General features: G+C 42.7%; 2 protein-coding genes across 4 annotated transcripts in view; one reads left to right on the forward strand and one right to left on the reverse strand.

Moving 5' to 3' along the window:
• The window catches only part of SLC13A5 (solute carrier family 13 member 5), a 178,676-nt gene that overhangs the window by 34,400 nt on the left and 121,796 nt on the right, over nucleotides 1–22,480 (forward strand). The gene's annotated exons all lie outside the window — the stretch shown is intronic.
• On the reverse strand, nucleotides 13,793–14,398 carry LOC143984276 (phosphatidylethanolamine-binding protein 4-like). Its single transcript, XM_077484544.1, has one exon. It carries the CDS (start codon nucleotides 14,396–14,398, stop codon nucleotides 13,793–13,795), a length of 606 nt encoding a protein of 201 aa, XP_077340670.1.

Below are 22,480 nucleotides of genomic sequence, written 5' to 3' on the forward strand. Positions count from 1 at the left end.
TGGGAGGAACGAAGAGGACAATTAGGTTAGTATTTTGAGACTAGGTTAGTGATGAAACTGGGGGCAGAGTTGTGGATGGCTTTGTAAGTTAGTATTTTGAATTTGATTTGTTGGATAAGTGGCAGCCAGTGGAGGGATTGGCAGAGGAGGATGGCAGACGCTGAGCGGTTTGTAAGGTGGATGAGCCTGGCAGCAGCATTCAGCAGCAGATAGCCGGGTAAGCCAATGAGAAGGGTTCTGCAGTACTTGAGGCAAGAGATAACCAGGTTATCAGAAGTGAATCAGAAGCTTTGTAGTTTTATTGGTAAGAAAGGGACGTAGTTTCGAGATGTTTGAGGCAAGATATTACCAGGGAGTGAATCAGGAGCTTTGTAGTTTTATTGGTTAGGAAGGGACATAGTTTGGAGATTTTGAGGCGGCAAGCTTTGGAAAGGGATTGGATGTGGGGCCAAAAGTAGAGCTCAGAGTCCAGGATAACACCCAGCACCCTGGCAATTGCAACCGAGTTTAATGTGATTTGATAAAAAAATGTCTTTAGAAATGTCTATATATGGTACAGATGCACCACTTTACAGGTAGACTAAGGGGACCCCCGGGCATTATATTTAATGGAATTTCTAATTCTTATTGTTGCACTTTAAGCATCATTAAAACCACTGCTCCTGAAAAAAATTATTGTTTAAAAAAATGTTGTTTGCATTGATACATGCCCCCCAGGGCAGTTCCTGGACCCCATACCCCTTTTCTGGCCAATAACTTGCATATAAGCCTTCAAAATGGTCACTTCTGATTTTTCCTGTTCGGCTCCCATAGACTTCAATGGGGTTCACCCATCGGGTTAGAACTTTTCCCCTGTTCGGGAGTTCTGCTGTGAAGCGAACAGGGGGGTGTTCAGCCCATCTCTAATCGTCATGTATGGGACCTAGGGCCTGTTTCCATCACTCTCTATACTAGTGGCTAGTTACCAGAAAAGAAAAGAGACCACCTATGACTAATTTTTGGTTAACTGTGCAGATGCCTGCGTTGTTATTATTCTAGATACATTTTGTACTAAGAGGGTAGTACAAGGACAATAAGACACTATTGTGATATACTTGGTGAATGAAGAGGATGCCAGCTTGTTTCCAAGTTTCAAACCCCGCTAAATTGGCTATTACAGGAAAGGCCGGTTGTTCCATAGCAGAGTGTGTTGAGTGAACTCAGTTTGCTCAGTAATTGTTTGGGTTGGCCTCCAAGATTTATTAACAGGTGCCGGCAATTATTATTATTATAATACAGGATTTATATAGCGCCAACGGTTTGCACAGAGCTTATTACCAGATAAAAGTGTGTGGAATTGCTGCTGCAAGTGGAGCTGACCAGCTTCTAGAACGAATTTAAGAGAGAGAAAGGTGGAAATCAAGCATTTATTAGGGTTGTCTTGCATATTTAAAAGTACCCCACTCCCCAAGATGATGAAGTTGGGCCACAATAAAATATATATTGTAAGGTCCCCAGTCTGATCCTGGGTAATTTATGTTTCTAGATAATATTCCTGTAGAGGGAAATACTTGTTGTGGGGTCCAGTTGTAAAAAGCATATAACAACTATGGCATACATATATACATACATTCGCTCTTTCCACTACTAATAATGGCAGTTTGCATGAAGTTTTGCATGTTTTTTTGCACTTCAGCAGGAGAGGCTCCACATTTATCAGGACATAGTCAGCCAGGTTTGGAGATATCTGTATGCCCAAATATTTAAATGTTTTTACCAAAAGAATCTAATTGTTCAGATATGGGGATCTAATAAAAGGAGCATAGATTTGTTCCAGTTTATAGTGAAACCAGATAACAGTCAGTTATCAGGAACATAACAGAAGTTAGTGAGTTAAATGAATCACCCAAAAATATTGGAGCAACACTCTTTGCATATTTCATACCCCTACGATGGCCTCTCCCTACAGCAGCCACATCCCCAGGGAGTGACATTGGCATTCGAAGGATGACGCTTCTGCAAAACAGTCCAAAAGAAAGAAGGCTCAGGGTCACGGGACAATGATTTCAGTCTTTTGGTATATTTGTTTTTTTGGAATTTAACGATTAGTGTGTGGGGGGAGAATGGTCATTTTGCAGGTGCCCATGTCACTTCCTGGTGATACGGCCACTTCCCATTGGCTGTAAGAAGAAAGGGGTCCTAAAAACTTCAAGCAGTGGCTCCATGATGTCGCAATGAGAGGAGTGATGACAAGAATGGTCAGCCTGGATATGTCCTCAGATTACTACTTGCCACAACTGGAGGAGGGGCTGATGAAGTTCACATGACAGCAGCCTGGGATAAGCAAAAAAAGATGCCTAAGACCCCTTTCACACTGGGGCTGCATTAGCGCTAAAGCACCGCTCATTTTAGCAACGCTTTAGCACTGTTTAAGCTGTACTTTTCGGCCAATAGCGGGGAGATTTTATCCCCAAAGAAGGGGTTAAATGGGCAGGGTGTTTTGGGAACGCTAAATGCAGTGCTCCCAAACCGCCCCAAAGAGGCTGCTTGCAGGACTTTTTGGAACGTCCTGCAAATGCACCGCCCCAGTCTGAAAAGTCACACTTGAATGAATGGGAGGTTGTTTTCAGGCGCTTAGCAGAGGTTATTTCCAGTGCTAAAGTGCCTGAAAGCCGCCACAGTGTGAAAGTGGTCTTAGTAGTGTTTTTATCAAGTGTTTTTTTTCTCATTGTAAATGGGAAGCATTGGATTGGAGGCATTTGTTTTGCCTAGAATTTTTTTTTGTGATGGATTATTGAAGAATTTGGATAGGAGATCATGTAAGGCCAACATCAGCATGTGTGTGTTGATATCATAACGTTACCTCCTCTGTCCCCTGCATGATGGACATTTGATACTTATAGTGAATGCAGAAATCTGAGATTTGGACATAACCTTGTTTCAAAATATTTCACTAATTATTTTATTTCACTTAATTAATTAAGTTAATTAATTAATTATGTAATTTCACTAGTTATTTTACAGCAGAAGTAGCAGAGGGGAATCTACTAAAACAGGTGCACACAGAATCTGGTGCAGCTGTGCATAGTAACCAATCAACTTCTAACTATAGCCCACGTTCACATCGGCCGTTTTAGCATGCGATTTTACATGTCAAATTGCATGTCAAATCGCTGGCTATTTCCGGCAACGGCACTGTCTGAATTGGTGACTTTGCATGGCTTTCTCCATGATTCAGAATCCAGAAAAGTTAGTGCAGCACCCTAAATGAAAGATGCAAGGGTCTGTCATGAGTCCAGAAATGTATTGACCTTTTACACACACACACTAATTACAAGCAAACAGATCACAGGTGAGGATGGATACCTTTAATAGCCATTCAAGCTCCTTTGTGTAAACTTGTGTGCATGTTATCAGGCCAAAATCACCAGGGTATGTAAACTTTTGATCAGGGTAATTTGAGTAGTTTATGTTGTCATTATGATTTAAAAAGAGTAAACACAGTTGATTGATAATAAATGGCTTCAGCCAAACACTAACCATGAGTGAAAGAAAAGTTTTTGTGTTATTATTCATATTCTCTGAAAAATGGCCAAGAAATCATAAATTCTGTGAGGGTCAATTTATGAGCACAACTGTATATGTAAAAGCCCTTGAATTTGGCTTCTATGCCATCACTCAACATGTCTGCCAAATTGATGGATCAGTTACCATATGGCTGGAACACGCAGAAGATAATTATTTCTCTGCCAATCTTTCCTGTTTGGGTTTTCACTGAAAAACCACCTGCAAAACAAGTTATACACACTTTATTTACTACAGAAAAAGAGTAAACTGGAAGAGAACCAGTATAGTGTTCATGTTGCCAACATGGCACCAGATCAAATTCTGACAAAGAATAAGTGTGTTCTTCATTCACATAACTGCTGAGAACAAATTCTCTTTGATCATTGACTTTAGCCCTTTCCAAAACTATGAAAAACCAAGGTTGTGCAACAGCTGGATATAGAGTCAAATAAGAATTAACCGTTTTACATACACAATGGGGTTTATTTACTAAAGGCAAATACACTTTGCGCTACAAATGCACTTGGAAGTAAAGTCACTGTAGATCCGAGGGGGACATGCAAGGAAAATAAAAAACAACATTTTGGCTTGTACATGAATGGATGATAAAATCAGCAGAGCTTCCCTTCATTTCAGATATCCTCCTCAGATCTAAAGCGCCTGCACTTCCAAGTACACTTGTAGTGCAAAGTTAATTTGCCTTTAGTAAATCAACCTGAATGTATGAAAATATGTGAAACATACAACACGATGACACGTATTGAAGGAAGGACGAGGGTTTTGTATATAATTTTGCTTCTTTCTTTATAATATATATTTAATTTATACTAATGTTTGCACAAAACTAATCAGATAGCCCTAGGTACTTTCAAGTATGTAGAAGCATGTAACTCATTTCTGCTTAGTAGCTGGTGCAGTACTGTTACAGAGAAGAGGGTATTAAAGTGGTTGTAAACCCATTACAACCACGTTAACCTACAGGTAAGCCTAGATTAAGGTACAAGAAATATCTCCCAAACCTAAAAGGTTTAGGAGATATTTTAAGGAATAGCGGCACCGGTTTCTACAGCACATGCGCCGTAGACATTGGGCACAGGCGTACTGAGCTTGCGCGGGAGTGAAGTCACAGCGCTGTGACTGGCCGGAGCCGCGATACCCGGAAGTCACTCCCGGATAGATGGCAGCTTCGGAGGAGGCGAGCGAGGGCCGATGCCGGGGCTTTGATCTCAGGTAAGTAATTCATAATGTGCTAGTATGTTATGCATGCATACTAGCTCATTATGCCTTTGCCTTGCAGGGTGTATTTTTTTTTAAGAGGCTTTACTTCCTCTTTTCCAATGAGTCTTCTTGTCGCATTAGGTAGCCAATGTATTTGAGTTTCACGTTCACGATCTGTTGTTCTATTGAATATTCAGGGTTGAAATCCTTCAAGATTGACTGGTTTGATCTTCATACCATCCAAGGGACTTTGAAGAGTCTTCTCCTCTTTCACCTTTATTAAGAGACTCTAGTTCGACAAGAATTATTTCTTTAGTTATACAAAAAGATCAAATAATAATAATAATGTCCCATATAAATTTCTTTAGATTGTCCTAATAAATTACGTTTGGTGGACGTGATTTTTACCAGTTTATAGGAGTTAGCAATGGGGGGGATTTAAGCAGGTAGCCAGTAATAACTCAAGGTTATTAGGTGTTAGTAGGGATGAGCTTCGAGTTCGAGTCGAACTCATGTTCTACTCGAACATTGCCTGTTCGCCTGTTCAGCGAACAGTGAACAATTTGGGCTGTTCGCAGCAAATTCGAAAAGCCGGAACACCCTATACAAGTCTATGGGAGAAATCTAAAGTGCTCATTTTAAAGGGTAATATGCAGGTTACTGTCCTAAAAAGTGTTTGGGGACCTGGGTCCTGCCCCAGGGGACATGGATCAATGCAAAAAAAAGTTTTAAAAACGGCCGTTTTTTCAGGAGCAGTGATTTTAATAATGATTAAAGTGAAACAATAAAAGTGTAATATTCCTTTAAATTTCGTAGCTGGGGGGGTATCTATAGTATGCCTGTGAAGGGGCGCATGTTTCTGGTGCTTAGAACTGTCGCTGCACAAAGTGTCATTTGTGCAGGAAAAAAAGTCTTTTAAAATCACTTGCGGCTAAATTGTCGGGTCTCCGTAATACAGAGAACACTCAATGAGTGTTCTCTGTATTAGCCGACAATTCATTCATTCATTGATTAAAAAAAAAAAAAAAAAAAAAAGCGTGGGGGTTCCCCTAAATTCAATCAAAAGGCCCTTCAGGTCTGACATGGATATTAAGGGGAACCCCGTGTCAAATTTAAAAAAAAAATTGACGTGGGGGTCCCCCCAAATATCCATACCAGACCCTTCAGGTCTGATATGGATATTAAGGGGAACCCCGCATCAAATTTAAAAAAAAAATTGACGTGGGGGTCCCCCTAAATATCCATACCAGACCCTTTATCCGAGCACGCAACCTGGCAGGCCGCAGGAAAAGAGGGGGGGACGAGAGAGCGGCCCCCCCTCCCTCCTGAACCGTACCAGGCCACATACCCTCAACATTGGGAGGATGCTTTGGGGGTCTGTGACCCCTCAAAGCACCTTGTCCCCATGTTGATAAGGACAAGGGCCTCATCCTCACAACCCTGGCCGTTGGTTGTGAGGGTCTGCGGGCGGGGGGCTTATCAGAATCTGGAAGCCCCCTTTAACAAGGGGACCCCCAGATCCCGGCCCCCCCCCTGTTTGAAATGGTAAGGGGGTACAAAAGTACCCCTACCATTTCACAAAGAAAGTGTCAAAATGGTTAAATAAGACAAACACACTTTTGAAAAATTCCTTTATTAAAAATAAAAAAAATAAAAAAAAAATTCCAGCGGTGCTAATCCACTCTTGCTATCCAGCGACGGGTCTCCGGGGTCCAGCGATGGATGATCATATCCAGCGACGGGGGATCTCTCAGTCCAGCGCTGTCCATACCTCCTTCTTCTGTCTCCACTGCGGAGACACTGCAGAGAGCCGAGCGCTGACATTTCTTATATTGGGAGGGCGGGGCCACCCGTCACCTGACCCCGCCCCTCTGACGCAGGAGAGGGAAGCCAGGGGTTCCCCAGTGACGTGTGGGTGACCCCGCCCCCTCTGATGTAACGGAGACCCGTCGCTGGATAGCAAGAGTGGATTAGCACCGCTGGAATTTTTTATTTTTATTTTTAATAAAGGAATTTTTCAAAAGTGTGTTTGTCTTATTTAACCATTTTGACACTTTCTTTGTGAAATGGTAGGGGTACTTTTGTACCCCCTTACCATTTCAAACAGGGGGGGGGGCGGGATCTGGGGGTCCCCTTGTTAAAGGGGGCTTCCAGATTCTGATAAGCCCCCCGCCCGCAGACCCTCACAACCAACAGCCAGGGTTGTGAGGATGAGGCCCTTATCAACATGGGGACAAGGTGCTTTGAGGGGTCACAGACCCCCAAAGCATCCTCCCAATGTTGAGGGTATGTGGCCTGGTACGGTTCAGGAGGGAGGGGGGGCCGCTCTCTCGTCCCCCCCTCTTTTCCTGCGGCCTGCCAGGTTGCGTGCTCGGATAAAGGGTCTGGTATGGATATTTAGGGGGACCCCCACGTCAATTTTTTTTTTTTATTTGATGCGGGGTTCCCCTTAATATCCATATCAGACCTGAAGGGTCTGGTATGGATATTTGGGGGGACCCCCACGTCAATTTTTTTTTAAATTTGACACGGGGTTCCCCTTAATATCCATGTCAGACCTGAAGGGCCTTTTGATTGAATTTAGGGGAACCCCCACACTTTTTTTTTTTTTTTTTTTTTTAATCAATGAATGAATGAATTGTCGGCTAATACAGAGAACACTCATTGAGTGTTCTCTGTATTACGGAGACCCGACAATTTAGCCGCAAGTGATTTTAAAAGACTTTTTTTCCTGCACAAATGACACTTTGTGCAGCGACAGTTCTAAGCACCAGAAACATGCGCCCCTTCACAGGCATACTATAGATACCCCCCAGCTACGAAATTTAAAGGAATATTACACTTTTATTGTTTCACTTTAATCATTATTAAAATCACTGCTCCTGAAAAAACGGCCGTTTTTAAAACTTTTTTTTGCATTGATCCATGTCCCCTGGGGCAGGACCCGGGTCCCCAAACACTTTTTAGGACAGTAACTTTCATATTACCCTTTAAAATGAGCACTTTAGATTGTGAACGTTCGAGTCCCATAGACTTTAATAGGGTTCTAAAGTTCACACGAAGTTTAGGTCTGTTCGCAGGTTCTGGTGCGAACCGAACAGGGGGGTGTTCGGCTCATCCCTAGGTGTTAGATATATTTACATTTTTATTATCTAGAATACTTACTGATGTGAGTCTTAGATACTGGGACTATATTAATACTGTATAAACATACCTTATCATGTCCAGTCCTTATAAATTATTGAGAGTGCCAAACAAACAGTCTGAAAGTCCAAAAACATTTAGCATTAAAGTATTACTAAAGACAAAACTTCTGTTTTACATTTTGGATAGAGTGGAGAGGGATTAGAAAACCGGACAGTTTTTATTGCTGTCTGTGTCCCGTTAGGGAGAGTCAGAAAAGTAATATAGGGTAAAACTTCCAATGGGGACACTAGTTCTGGTGACCAAGGGGTCCCCAGGAGATTCCTTAAATTCACAGGTTTTCCTCTCACATCCTGTATGGGACAGGAAGTGATGGTAAATCTCCCCAACGGGACATAGATGGAAAAAATAAACCTTACAGGGATTATAACTGTCCCTTACTCTATCCAAAATTGTAAAAATGTTTTGCCTATAGTTCTACTTTAATATTGGTTCACAGATGACAACACTAAACTCATAATGTGTTTCGAGGCAGATATGTTTTGGTCGCAGTATGTGCAGAAGAGGAACATAGAGGATGGTATGATGTGACAGCTCAGTCCTGCACATCACAGCGGAAGAGTGACTCTCCTGTGGTAGTATGCAGTGCAGGTTACTACATTGGCAGCCAGTCTGCTATAGTATCAGTAAGGCCCCTTTCACACTACCGCCACTTCAAAGGCAGGCTATTTTGCTGCGATTTTACCGCAATTTCGCTGTCGTGATTTTGACCAGATTTTTCTGCTATTTAAGGGAATGCCTGTGTAACTCGCATCAAAGTTGGGCCAAAGTAGTACAGGGACTACTTTGAAGTCGGTGCGACTTGAAGTCGCACAGATATGAATGGTACCCATTGGAAATCATGGGGTATGATTTGCCATGCAACTTTGCAGTCCCAAGTCGCAGAACAAATCGCACAAGTGTGAAAGGGGCCTAACAGTGAGAAAGTCTCCCCATACACAGAGCAGAAAGGCTGTTAATCTGACAGCAAGTCTTGCTACAAGTGTGACATCCTGGCACCAGAGATGGGCAGCAGTCTCTAAAAGCCAGTGCTGCTACTGAGCATGCATAGTGGAGGGGGCTGGAGTGCGACAGCACAGGAAGTGGTGGGGAAGGGGTGACAGCACAGGAAAAGATGGGGAAGGGGTGATGGCACAGGAAGTGGTGGGGAAGAGGTGATGGTACAGGAGGTGGTGGGGAAGGGGAGACAGCACAGGAGGTGGTGGGGTAGGGGTGACGGCACATGATGTGGTGGGGAAGGGGTGACAGCACAGGAGGTGGTGGGGACAGGAAGACGGCACAAGAGGTGGTGGGTAAGGGGTGATGGCACAGGAGGTGTGACAGCCCAGGTGGTAGTGGAGGGAAAATGCACACTTTACATGTGGTTGTGTTTCCGGTTTGTGCAGGATATCCAATATGCATGTGTAACAGTGCTGGGCCAGTGTATGGTTTGCTATTGAATGGAGGTGAATTGGCCTTTAGGGAGTCTTGTACTCAAGCAGGATGTGGTATCAGTGAGACATTTGTGAGGTCTCCTTATGTGGTCATCTTATGAGGTCTAGACGCTCCCAGTATAAAGATTTGTTATTTTTTTATGTTTTTTTTTTTTTTTTAGTTCCTGGCTCACACATTGTTCTGCCCTATTTTCATGTATTTTTTATGTCTTTTACTACAAGGGGTTATCCATTTTCTGTAGTGTGTTGACATCTAATGGAAGTTCTGGGCCACTACAACTTGATTACTATCTTTATTTAAAAAATGTTGGTGTCTTCCTCTGTCTTCCCCTCTTGTTTAGTGCTAGTTAGTTTAGTCCTAGCTAGACCATCCCCTCATCTTCCATCGTTCCTCAGTCTGGAAAGACTGGAAAGACATCCTCTGTACTACAAATTAGCTGAAGTAATTATTGTGTTGGATTCAACTTCTGTGCATTATTGAAGAGGTAAGCAGTCTGTGGATGGTGCCAAGTCAGCAGGTGACTGTACTGTCCAGACAGTCTGAGTCTAAAGAGGCATGTCAATGCATAAAGCAGCATTTGAAACAGAAAAAAGTGTTAGGTAAAGCCAACCTATTTCAGGGGAAATGCCTACCCCTTCATCAGGGCAGCAAATATGGATTGTTTGAAAAAAGAAATGGAGCCGGAGATCTGGGAGTCTGACCTTTTTAGTGTTGTCAGTAAGGTTTTATATATACATACATACATACATACATATATATATATATATATATATATATATATATATATATATATATATATATATATAAGAAAAGAGTCCAGAGGATTGCTGCATTTAAAAACGTTGTTTATTTGTTCAACGATTTGTAAAGTTACATCTCAAAAAGAGTTTAAAAAGATTTCCACTTCGGGCTTACATGCTTACGCACTTCCTCAGATCAGAACACATCTAAGGTTTTTGATTGAAGACATTGCAATTTTAAAAATGTAAAAACAGTTTGCTGCGCTTAGGGTTGATCAAATTCAATTCTGTAGAACACGCAAAAAAATTGCAAAACACACAAAGGGTTAATAATGTCCCATTAGGTGATGAAATAAAGTGCTCGTGCTAAAATTGACATCTCTTGTGCAATGGTGTTCAGACTGGGTGCCCCACATAGATGTACACTCACCCTGGATGTTGACCACCTGGCACCCGGCGTGTGTAGCAGATGATTGTTAAGGGTATTCAGCCCTGATAAGGAAAGCCGCCATTTGCAGCGTTCTGCTCGATTCCCGAGTAGTCTCATATGGGCGGAAGAGATGCAATGATGCGGTGTAACCTTCAATTTTTTTCTACAGAATAGAAATGTGATGGTTCCTAAATGAATGATGAGATGAGTTTCTACATGGTTAACCATTTGTGTATCAGTGGTGTGAAATGATTACTGAATACAATTTTACTAATGAGCAATTAACCATAGATGATTCCATATGTGACGTTTTTGGAAAAATGTTCAAGTTGCAATGTCTTCGATCAAAACGTTAGATGTGTTATTTTCTGAAAAAGGATGTAAGCCCGAAACGTAAATCTTTTTGAACACTTTTTGAGTTGTAACATTACAAATCTTTGAACAAATAAACAACGTTTTTAAGTGCAGGAATTCTCCGGACTCTTCATATTTTACACATAAATATGTGAAAAGTGTGGTGTGCATTTTTATTCAGCCTCCTTTATTCTGATACCCCTAACTAAAATCTAGTGGAACTACAGTAATTGTCTTCAGAAGTCATCTAATTAGTAAATAGAGTGCACCTGTGTGTAATTTAATTTCAGTTTAAATACAGCTGTTCTATAAAGCCCTTAGAGGTTTGTTAGAGAACCTTAGTGAACAAACAGCATCATGAAGGGCAAGGAACACACCAGACAGGTCAGGGATACATTTGTGGAGAAGTTTAAAGCATTGTTAGGTTATAAAAAAATATTCCAGGCTTTGAACATCTCACGGAGCACTGTTCAAATCCATCATCTGAAAATGGAAAGAGTATGGCACAACTGCAACCCTACCCAACATTGAAGTCCACCTAAACTGACAGGCTGCTCAAGGAAAGCATTCATCAGAGAAGCAGCCATGGTAACTCTGGAGGAGTTGCAGATATCCACAGTTCAGGTTGAAGACTCTGTCCACAGGACAACAAATCTGGCCTTTATGGAGGCGTGACAAGAAGAAAGCCATTGTTGAAAGAAAGCCAAAAGAAGTCCAGTTTGCAGTTTGGGAGAAGCCATGTGGGGGACACAGCAAACATGTGGAAGAAGGTGCTCTGGTCAGATGAGACCAAAATTGAACTTTTTGGCCTAAAAGAAAAACGTGCTATGTGTGGTGGAAAACTAACATTGCACATCACCCTGAACATACCACCCCAACCGTGAAACATGGTTCTGGCAGCATCATGTTGTGGGGATGTTTTTCTTCAGCAGGAACAGGGAAGCTGGTCAGAATTGATGGGAAGATGGATGGAGCCAAATACAGAGCAATCTTAGAGGAAAACCTGTTAGGCCGCGTACACACGGGCGGACTGTTCGTCCAACTTTGTCCGCTGAACAGTGTTTCAGCGGACAGTCCGCTCGTGTGTGGGCTTCAGCGGACAGTTTCAGCGGACAGTCTGACGAGCAAAGTTTTTCGGAATTTCCATAAGACTGTCCGCTGAAACTTGGTTTGAGCGGACAGTCCGCTCGTGTGTAGGCTTGTTCGGCAAACTAAGTCTCGCGCATGCTCAGAAAGAATTTACACGGCGAAGGTTGCATTGCAGTGTATCGGACGCCGAATTTCTCGTCCCGTCGTACGTGCCGTTCACGTCATCGTGCAAGTTTTCAGCGGACTGTTCGTTCGTCGTGTGTGGTCAAGTCCGTTCATGCTAATTTTGAACGGACTGTTTGTCAAACTGTTTGACGAACCTAGTTGGGCGAACAGTCCGCCCGTGTGTACGCGGCCTTAGAGTCTGCAAAAGACTTGAGACTGGGGCAGAGGTTCACCTTCAAGCAGAACAATGACCCTAAACATACAGCCAGAGCTACAATGGAATGGTTTAGATTAAAGTATATTCATGTGTTAGAATGGCCCAGTCAAAGTCCAGGCCTAAATCCAAATGAGAATCTGTGGCAAAAGAATTGCTGTTTGCAGACGCTCTCCATCCAATCTGACAGAGCTTGAGCTATTTTGCAAAAAAGAATGGGCAAAAATGTCACTCTCTAGATGTGCAAAGCTGGTAGAGACATCCCCAAAAAGACTTGCAGCTGTAATTGCTGCAAAAAGGTGGTTCTACAAAGTATTGGGGCTGAATACAAATGTATGCCACACTTTTCACATATTTATTTGTAAAACAAATTGAAAAGCATTTATCATTTTCCTCTCACTTTACAATTATGTGCACTTTGTGTTGGTCTATCATATAAAATCCCAATAAAATACATTTACTTTTTTGGTTGTAACATGACAAAATGTGGAAATTTCAAGGGGGGTATGAATACTTTTTCAAGGCACTGCGTGTGTGTGTGTGTGTGTGTGTGTGTGTGTGTGTGTGTGTGTATATATATATATATATATATACAAATTTCAGATATTTCAAACATCTCCACTTTTCCTTTGTGATTGGTATGCTTTATGTTCTTATAAATGAAACCTGATTAACCTCCCTGGTGGTTTTCCCAAGTGTGGCTCTGGGTTAAATTTCAGCACCATTAGCGGTAACCCCGAGCCACATTTGGGATTGCATTACAGGATCCTGGTGCAGTGTAGTTACCTTGGAGAATTGAGCGATAGTGAAATATGGGGAAATTTATTTTATTATTATTATATTATTATTTTTTATACTTATTTATTATATTGTCATTTATGATTTTGTGTTTCAAACTTCATAATACCCGAGATATCTACTAGACTCTTGTTTGGACAGATTTAAGCTTGTTATTGCTAAGATTTACAGGCTTACAATATAAAATGCCAAATTTCTATGCAAAATAATTATACTGCTTTGAGATGCAAAAATTTGACATAATCATACCACCAGGGAGACTACTAACAAAAACATTTTTTTTTTTGACGAATTGACTGAAAACGTAAAAAGAAAACTGTCTGGACAGAAATATGGGAGCCGACTTGTTTTTAAAGCTACAAGATATAGGGCTGTCATCCTTGCTTCACTACTTTGTGACCTGGGCCAAATATGCAGATTAGATGTTTTAACAATTCAGTGGTTGCATGTATTTCTAAGCAGTGAAACAAGAATCAAGATGGCCACCAACATAGCTCCCAACTTTCTGAGAAAAAAATGGTATCAGTGCAACGCTACTTGGTACCCAATTTATTTATAATAACACAACACAGAGTAATGGTCAGAGGAATTTATGGGATTCTATGAACGTGGATTCATGGCCATAAACTGAGTCGTAGCCACAGGATCACCCAGCCTGGATCGATTGACAAAAGCAGCTACATCCCAGGAGGCCAGAGTTCTCTCTCTGGGTAGGAGAGATGGTGAGACCTGAGGATGTTGCTTGTAGATTAGGAACTGATATCTATGGAGTCCTGTATGACTCAATGGTTTTGGACGATAATACTTAGATTGAACAGTTCCAGTAACACCTCCTTTTTGAAGATCTTTACCTAGGATATCTGAGACCAACCAGTGTCTCCAGAATCTGTGTATTGGCTTAGCTCTGCTGGGTGCATCAGGATCCACCATAATTAAGGTGTAAAGGTTTTCTGGCTTGGCATCAGGAAATTTAATACGTGGTGCTCCCCAGACGTTAATCAAGCTTTGGGAATACTCGTAGCAGTTGGGTATGTACACGCAGGATGCATCTCCCATATTTGGGTAGATCACATGGAGATTACCAGAACAAAAGGAAGCATCGACTCCAAAGAGACGATCAAAGTCACATGAAATAGGACGAGTTAACACAAAGGATGAGGATGTCAATGATAAGAAGAACAAGCTTGCAAAATACTTCTTTGCCATTTTAGTAAGAACTCTACGCAGTCTGATGGTGTAAAGCAGTCTTAGTTCCTCTGATGATAGGTAAAAACCGGAACACATCTAGAACAAGAAAAACATTTTTTGGTGATGGATAAGTGCCACCCCGATCCGGTGGGGGGGGGGTGTTGTACAAAGTACAATAAACATCTTTTTGACCTGTTTTAATCCATAGAACATGCGTGCCAAACTGGTGTTTTATGGGCTGGATGATAAGTTACAATTCCTTACATATTTTTTTCTGCTAAATAGATTAGGAAATGTTAGTAAGTGCCGGTTCACACATTGGCAGATTTAAAGTCGTCCGACTCTGAAGCCGCCTTGCACAGCGTGACCTCAGCTTGGCTTGCAAACGATTTCTTTAGTAGAAGTCAATGCAAGCCGCTCCAAATTCACCCCAAAGTAGTACAGAGACCTTTTTCTAAGTTGGAGCGTGGCTACCTTTTTAAAACAAACATTATAAGATATTTGCAAGCTGCCACGTAGGAAAAATGCTCCTTAAAACATGTCTCCAGATGAATATAGAGCCTTGAAATCCCTGCATAACAATGAATCAATCATAAAAAAAAAACATCAGACAAAGGTGGAAATGTTGTCCTAGACTTGAGTCTCTCCTATTAGAAGGGTTCCATTGTATTGAATGGAGCAGGACTTGTCAGGCTGACAAGTCACCTGACAGGTCGCCCCTATGTGAACCGGCACTAATGGTTCCTTTTTGTAGGATTAAAAATATCAACTTGTAATTTTTACTATAATATTTGGCTCGGAAGTGCAATAATCTTTTTCTGTAATTACTGTAGGTAGGAGCAGCTCTCGGTAGAAATAAGGTCAGGTTCACAGTAGCCACTTGCCTACAGCTCACAGTACATTTAGTGCGGGTGGCTGCCATGAGCAGACTGCATCACATACATGTATGTGATCCAGCCTGTTCCATGTTGGGGGGTGCAGCATTCTACACCGCATTTGTCCGTGACTGCTGTTGACTGCTGCTGTTATAATTTTCAATCACAACAGCTGTGTTTCCTATTGAGTTATGCTGTGATTGGCCCACAGCTATCGCATGGTACCTAGGCCAATCAAAGCACCCTGTACCATGTGATTAGCTGTAGACAATCACAGATCACTAGTAATCATTGTAATAGCAATCAAAATGAAAAAAAAAAACTAAATCCCTCCACCACCAGAGTATAGTATTACTACAGTGACACTGAAGTACTCTGATTAGAGTATGTAAAAATAATAATAATAATAATTCTAATTAGTAAATCATTAAAAAAAATAAAATGTTAAAAAAGTTTAAAAGATCGAATAAAAAATATATATATTTTTTTTAACATACTGTCACCAGTCAGTATACCTGATCACTACTACACCAGTCACATGATGGCGCTGTATGGTGACAGTATGTAAAAACAAATGTGAGAAAAAAAATGTAATTTCTTCATTTTCCATAAGATTGTGAAAAAACAAATGCAACTTCAAAAAAACGTACCTCTTATTAAATACCTCAGACTGTCTACTTACCAAAAAGGGGTCATCTGGGGGGGATTTTTACTGTCCTGGCATTTTAAGGAAAATAAAATTAGGCTGTTAGTAGATCAGGATTGATCCATTTTCAAATATATATACCATCGTTTGTAGACTCTACAACTTTCACACAAACCAATTAATATATACTTATTGGGACTTTTTTTTTTTTACCAAAGACATGTGGCAGAATACATTTTGGCCTACATTTATAAAGATATTTGATTTTATATTTATATTTTTAATGTTTAATTTATATTTTAATGTTTTATAACAGAAAGTAGAACATATTGGGATTTAATTTCAAAATTTTTGATCTTTTTTCATTTATATAGCAGAAAATGTAAAAAAAAAAAAAAAACAGTGGTGATCAAATACCACCAAAAGAAAGCTCTATTTGTGTGAAAAAAATATATATAAATTTAATTTGCATACAGTGTTGCATGAAGATGCAACTGACAGGTAGCCTCCCTGGCGGTATGATTATGTCAGATTTTTGCGTCTCAAAGTGGTAAAATTGTTTTGCGTAGAAATTAGGTGTTTTATATTGGAGGCCTGTAATTTTTAGTAATAACACACTTAATAAATAACTATAAATAATTATAAAAAATAATAATATAATAATAATAATACTTCTCCACGATTCACTATCGTTCAATTCTGCAAGTGTTCTAATTTATTATCGCTGTTTTCTAGCTGGTCTAAAACCACCTTTGACGTAAAGTTGCTATGGACAATCTCAAGTTTCCAGGCAGAAAGAACAGTATATAAAATATAAAACTGCATGCAGGGTATTGGACAAAGCACTAGGGACAAAAGGGATGTGAAATGATTTCATACAGTAATGTAATCTGTAAGATTACAGTGTACTGTATGTATTATGAATTTTCAATTTTTTTTTATTTGCCGCCGGGCTCTGCCCCATGTGACGCGACGCCCGCAGGGAACGGAGCCCAGCACACAGAGGCATCGGGGCAGAGGACAGAGCCCTCAGACACAGCGGGGGGACATCACAGGATCCTGGGGACAAAGTAAGTACACTGCACCAGGATCCTGCAATGCAATCCCGAGTGTGGCTTGAGGTTACCACTAATGGTACTGAAATTTAACCCTGAGCCACACTCGGGAAAACCGTCAGGGAGGTTAATGGAGCACAGTGCTGAGTAGCAAAGATGTCTGTTATTTTTCAAAATAACTAGCTGTCCTGCAGATGTAGCATTTAAAGGGTTGCTTTAACTCTTTATCTCTGAAAGGGGTGCTTACAATGATCAGCTAGTATTCATTTATGTGGAAACAAAACCTTTATCCCAAAAGAGAAAAAGTGTGAGCTGAGGTTTGGCTTCAATGGTAAAGTCATGGTGGGGTGGGGGGATGTGTGGAGGAGGAAATATTACAAGCTCAGTTTTAGAAAGATTGAATTTGAGAAAGTGGTGTGACATCCATACTGATATGGAAGTTTGTGACACGTGCTATTGGCATGAACTTTTCACCACTTGTTGATACCAACCCATGCAATCCATACATACAAAGAAACAAAAACATATATGGGCCTAAACAGTCTTCAAATTATGAAGGTTCCATGGGCCTCTTCTATGAATTTCAGATCTTTAGTTCTTTCCATAGATTTGCCATTGGATTCAAGCCAGGTGATTGGCTGAGCCATTCTATCTGCTTTTATTTTCTTTCTTTGAAAGCAGTTGAGAGGTTCTTTGGCTTTGTGTTTGGGATCATTGTCTTGCTGAAATGTCCAGCCTCATTTCATTTTTCACCATCCTGGTAGATGGCAGCATATTTTTATCAAAAATGTCTTGGTACATTTTTCCATTCATCCTTTCTTCAATGATATGACGTTTGCCAGTACTGTTTGTTGAAAAACAGCCCCACACCATGATGTTCCCATCTCCAAACTTCACAGTTGGTATGGGGGTGTTTTTGGGGTGAAGCGCAGTGCCATTTGACCTCCAACCATGGTGTGTGTTATGGCATCCAAAGAGTTTAATTTTGGTCTCATCTGATCAGTCTATAATCTCCCAGTATTTCACAGGCTTGCCTAAAGCCTCGTACACACGGTTTGAATGTCGTATGACTGAGCGTCGGATTTTCGTCAAACGAGTGTGTGCAGGATTCTATCTAGCATACAAACTATCCGCAAATTGACGTTCGACAAACACGAATGTAGTGATGTACTACAAGAGTATAAAGAGCGGGGCGTGGCTAGCGCGCAGCGGCATGGACGTGCAGTAAGAGAGCTCCGCTCCAGCGACGGGATCTAAAGCAGACGGAGGCAGCGAATTTCAACTCCAACTACATCAGCTCACTCCTAAGCATATACTCACCCACCGGAGATGACCCGCAAATGGAGCAATTCCTCCCAGCCGAAAAAACTCCGGGATTTCTTCACTCCTAAAGGCCGCGAGGCCCAAGATAGCGCCGGAGGCGGCTCCTCTTCCCCATCTGCCGGGCCCCTCTCTCCATCTTTATCAGGGATCGGACAGGGAGTCACAGCGGCGCTCTCCGGCTGCCTCGACGCCACTGTCCTGCAGTCCGGCTAAGTCAAGACCTCGCCTGACGGCAGATCCACCGGGTGATGAGGTTAGTACGCAGATGGGATCTATGGATGACACTAGAGAACTAGCTGACACCATCAACTCTTTCCCTACAACGAATCAGCCCATATCTGATACTACCCTAAAAGACATGCTAGTTTCCCTGCGGGGCTCATTACATTCAGACATGATGGAGTGCATGAGAAACTTTAAATCAGAAGTGACTGAACTGGGCTGTAGAGTTGATCATGTTGAGAAGAAAATGGGGGAATATGCCTCTTCATACAACACACTAGTGGACTCCCATAATGATCAGGCGGATGAAGTGACCTGGCTTAAGGCTAAGCTGGCGGACCTCGAGGATAGGTCCCGCCGTAACAATATTAAATTGCGTGGGGTACCTGAGACCGTGCTCCCTGCTCATTTGCATCAATACGCCAAAGATCTAGTTGTGGCATTCCTACCCTCACTCCCATCCACTGAACTGGTCATAGACCGTATACACCGCCTCCCCAAGCCGTCACACCTCTCCGACAATGTACCTCGAGACGTGTTGATGAGGGTGCACTTTTACCATGTGAAAGAAAACCTTATGGCTGCCTACCGTAAGAATTCTAACCCTCCGGAACCATACTCAAATCTACAACTGTACGCGGACCTCTCACAATACACTATGCAAAAGCGTAGGTCCCTCCTATCAATCACCAAAGCATTGAGGAACCACAATGTCATGTACAGGTGGGGGTACCCGACCAAACTTATTGTCACTCGGGATGGTAAGACATTCATAATCTCTGACCTAGATGAAGGCTTAACCATGCTTCGCTCATGGGACATTTTACCAGCCCAGGTCTCTGACGACCGAGCCACTACTTCCCCGCCGACCGTGAGTAATGAATGGCAAATTGTATCCCGCAAGAGACATAATAAGAGGTCTGACAAGTGAACACTCCGGCCGGATGGTAACTTGGTCAACAAGATCCCTGACGCTCTGGAGCTCTCAGCCCGTACTTCTCCCCAGTTTGTAATATGTGCAGTTTCTCTGCCACCGGGTTCCCGAAGGAATCTAACTTTTTACCTCTTCACAAGTTGATGTTCTATCTTTACTTGACTACTGTTTTTTTTTAATATGTTTACCCTTTTTTTTCTTCTCCTCAAAACTCGGACATGGACGTACTGGATCGTACAAGGAGACGACTTCTTCGACATCCTCACCAATGGCCCTCTCCACCGGACTTCCGAAAGCCTAACTTAGTCATTAAGGTACCTTCTATCGCAGTTCTTCACATTTATGATTTATAATTCAAGGTAACCTCTTTTAATGTTCGGGGGTTAAATCACCCCGCCAAGCGTGCCTCACTATGGAAGGAAGCCCTAAAGCTGGGCTCGGAGGTCCTGTGCGTACAGGAAACACATTGGTCGTCTTCCAGTGAACCTATTTTTAAACATTCCAGATTCCCACATATTTTCAGGGCCTCTGCCCCTGCTAAGAAAAGGGGAGTTCTCATTGCTATAAAAGACTCACTCGCTTTCACTCTCCAGGATTCCCTCATTGACCCTGAGGGACGGTACATTGTGTTAGTTGGCAACTTTGACAACAAACTTGTCACCCTGGTTAATTTGTACGCACCCAATACCCATCAGATACGCTTTCTGAAAAAGCTTCTACATAAAGTAGATCTACTGAAACGAGGTGAACTGTTAGTCTGCGGAGACTTTAATATCACGCCTAACTTTGAGGTGGACACAACCTCTAAAGCGCAGCGTCCCCTACCTACCCTGCAGCCTTTGCTACATGCCGAAGCCTTATATGATGTCTGGAGATGCCAACACTCCACTGAACGGGATTACTCCTTCCATTCCTCCAGGCACAACTCGTATTCTCGTATTGACTTATTTCTAACTGACAAACTTTTGCTTCAAAAAATTTCATCTTCAACTATCCACGACATTACTTGGTCGGATCACGCCCCCGTGTCCATTACGGTGGATGGGGGGTGTGGTCGGACACCTGTTAGTGTCTGGCGTGCCAATCCTCATATCCTTCAACAACCGCAGCAAGTTGCTTTTATTTCCAAACAACTGAAAGAATACTTTTCTTTTAACACTACTTCCGTAACTAGCCCGTTTACTGTATGGTGTGCCCATAAGGCTTTCATCAGAGGTATCCTTATACAGCTTAGCTCGCGGGCAAGGAGGCAGAGGACACAAAAACTAGATTCCATTCTCTCTGAAATTAAACAATTAGAAACCCAAAACAAAACCTCAAACAATCCCAATACCACTTTAATGCAACGTCTAACCAAATTACGTTCGGATCTCAGGCTCCTCCTATTGGAACAATAGGACAAACATGTCCACTCACTGAAAGTATCTCATTATGCCTCTGGTAACCAAGCTGGTAAATTATTGGCTCGGCGACTGAAAAACAGTAAAATCAAAACCACTATTCCATTCTTAATCCGCACTTCTGATAATGGCAAAATATACAATCCTCTAGACATAGCTAATTCCTTCGCAGAATACTACTCTTCCTTATACAACCTTAGGAATGATTCTGCCACACCGCAACCTACTATGGCTGACATTCAAAAATTCTTTGCCGACCTTTCCCTTCCTACTCTATCACGGGAACAGTTGGACTCTCTTAATTCTCCGATCACGGAGCCTGAGATCCGACGGGCTATAAAAACTCTTCCCCACGGAAAGTCCCCGGGACCTGATGGACTCCCGAACTGTTATTACTAGTGATGGACGAACTTCCGACGGGACGTTTCGCGAACGCGAAACGCGAACGGACACAAACGTTCGCGAAAACGACCGTTCGCCGCGGGCTCCATTGACTTCAATGGGAGGCGAATTTCGCAAACCTTTAGGTCGAATTTGCGGCCACGGGGTAATTATTAGGGGGTAGCACGTAGTCCCACCACCTGGACAATAGCATAATACATGTATGAGGTGAATTTGGGATCGATAACTACAAGCATTTTTTTTTTATTTGGGAAATTGTTCTGACAATTCAGGACTATGGAGCTAATGAAGGCAATGGAGGAGAGGGAAGGTCAGGGACCAGGGTAGGCAAACAAGAGGGTGCAGGAGATACAGAGCACTGACAGCAGCACCGTAATACAGAGCACTGACATCAGCACCGTGACATACAGCGCTGACAGCAGCTCCGTGACATACAGCGCTGACAGCAGCTCCGTGACATACAGCGCTGACAGCAGCTCCGTGACATACAGCGCTGACAGCAGCTCCGTGACATACAGCGCTGACAGCAGCTCCGTGACATACAGCGCTGACAGCAGCACCGTGACATACAGCGCTGACAGCAGCTCCGTGACATACAGCGCTGACAGCAGCTCCGTGACATACAGCGCTGACAGCAGCTCCGTGACATACAGCACTGACAGCAGCTCCGTGACATACAGCGCTGACAGCAGCTCCGTGACATACAGCGCTGACAGCAGCACCGTGACATACAGCGCTGACAGCAGCTCCGTGACATACAGCGCTGACAGCAGCTCCGTGACATACAGCGCTGACAGCAGCTCCGTGACATACAGCGCTGACAGCAGCTCCGTGACATACAGCGCTGACAGCAGCTCCGTGACATACAGCGCTGACAGCAGCTCCGTGACATACAGCGCTGACAGCAGCACCGTGACATACAGCGCTGACAGCAGCTCCGTGACATACAGCGCTGACAGCAGCTCCGTGACATACAGCGCTGACAGCAGCTCCGTGACATACAGCACTGACAGCAGCTCCGTGACATACAGCGCTGACAGCAGCTCCGTGACATACAGCGCTGACAGCAGCACCGTGACATACAGCGCTGACAGCAGCTCCGTGACATACAGCGCTGACAGCAGCTCCGTGACATACAGCGCTGACAGCAGCTCCGTGACATACAGCGCTGACAGCAGCACCGTGACATACAGCGCTGACAGCAGCTCCGTGACATACAGCGCTGACAGCAGCTCCGTGACAT

The sequence above is a fragment of the Lithobates pipiens genome, unplaced genomic scaffold (genome assembly GCF_037356315.1).
Source record: "Lithobates pipiens isolate NorthernLeopardFrog02 unplaced genomic scaffold, aLitPip1_a1.2 Scaffold_16, whole genome shotgun sequence".
Taxonomy (NCBI): domain Eukaryota; kingdom Metazoa; phylum Chordata; class Amphibia; order Anura; family Ranidae; genus Lithobates; species Lithobates pipiens.

Excerpts from the sequence above, each read along its gene's own strand:
- LOC143984276 (XM_077484544.1), bottom strand. The coding sequence starts at position 14,398 with ATGGCAAAGAAGTATTTTGCAAGCTTGTTCTTCTTATCATTGACATCC.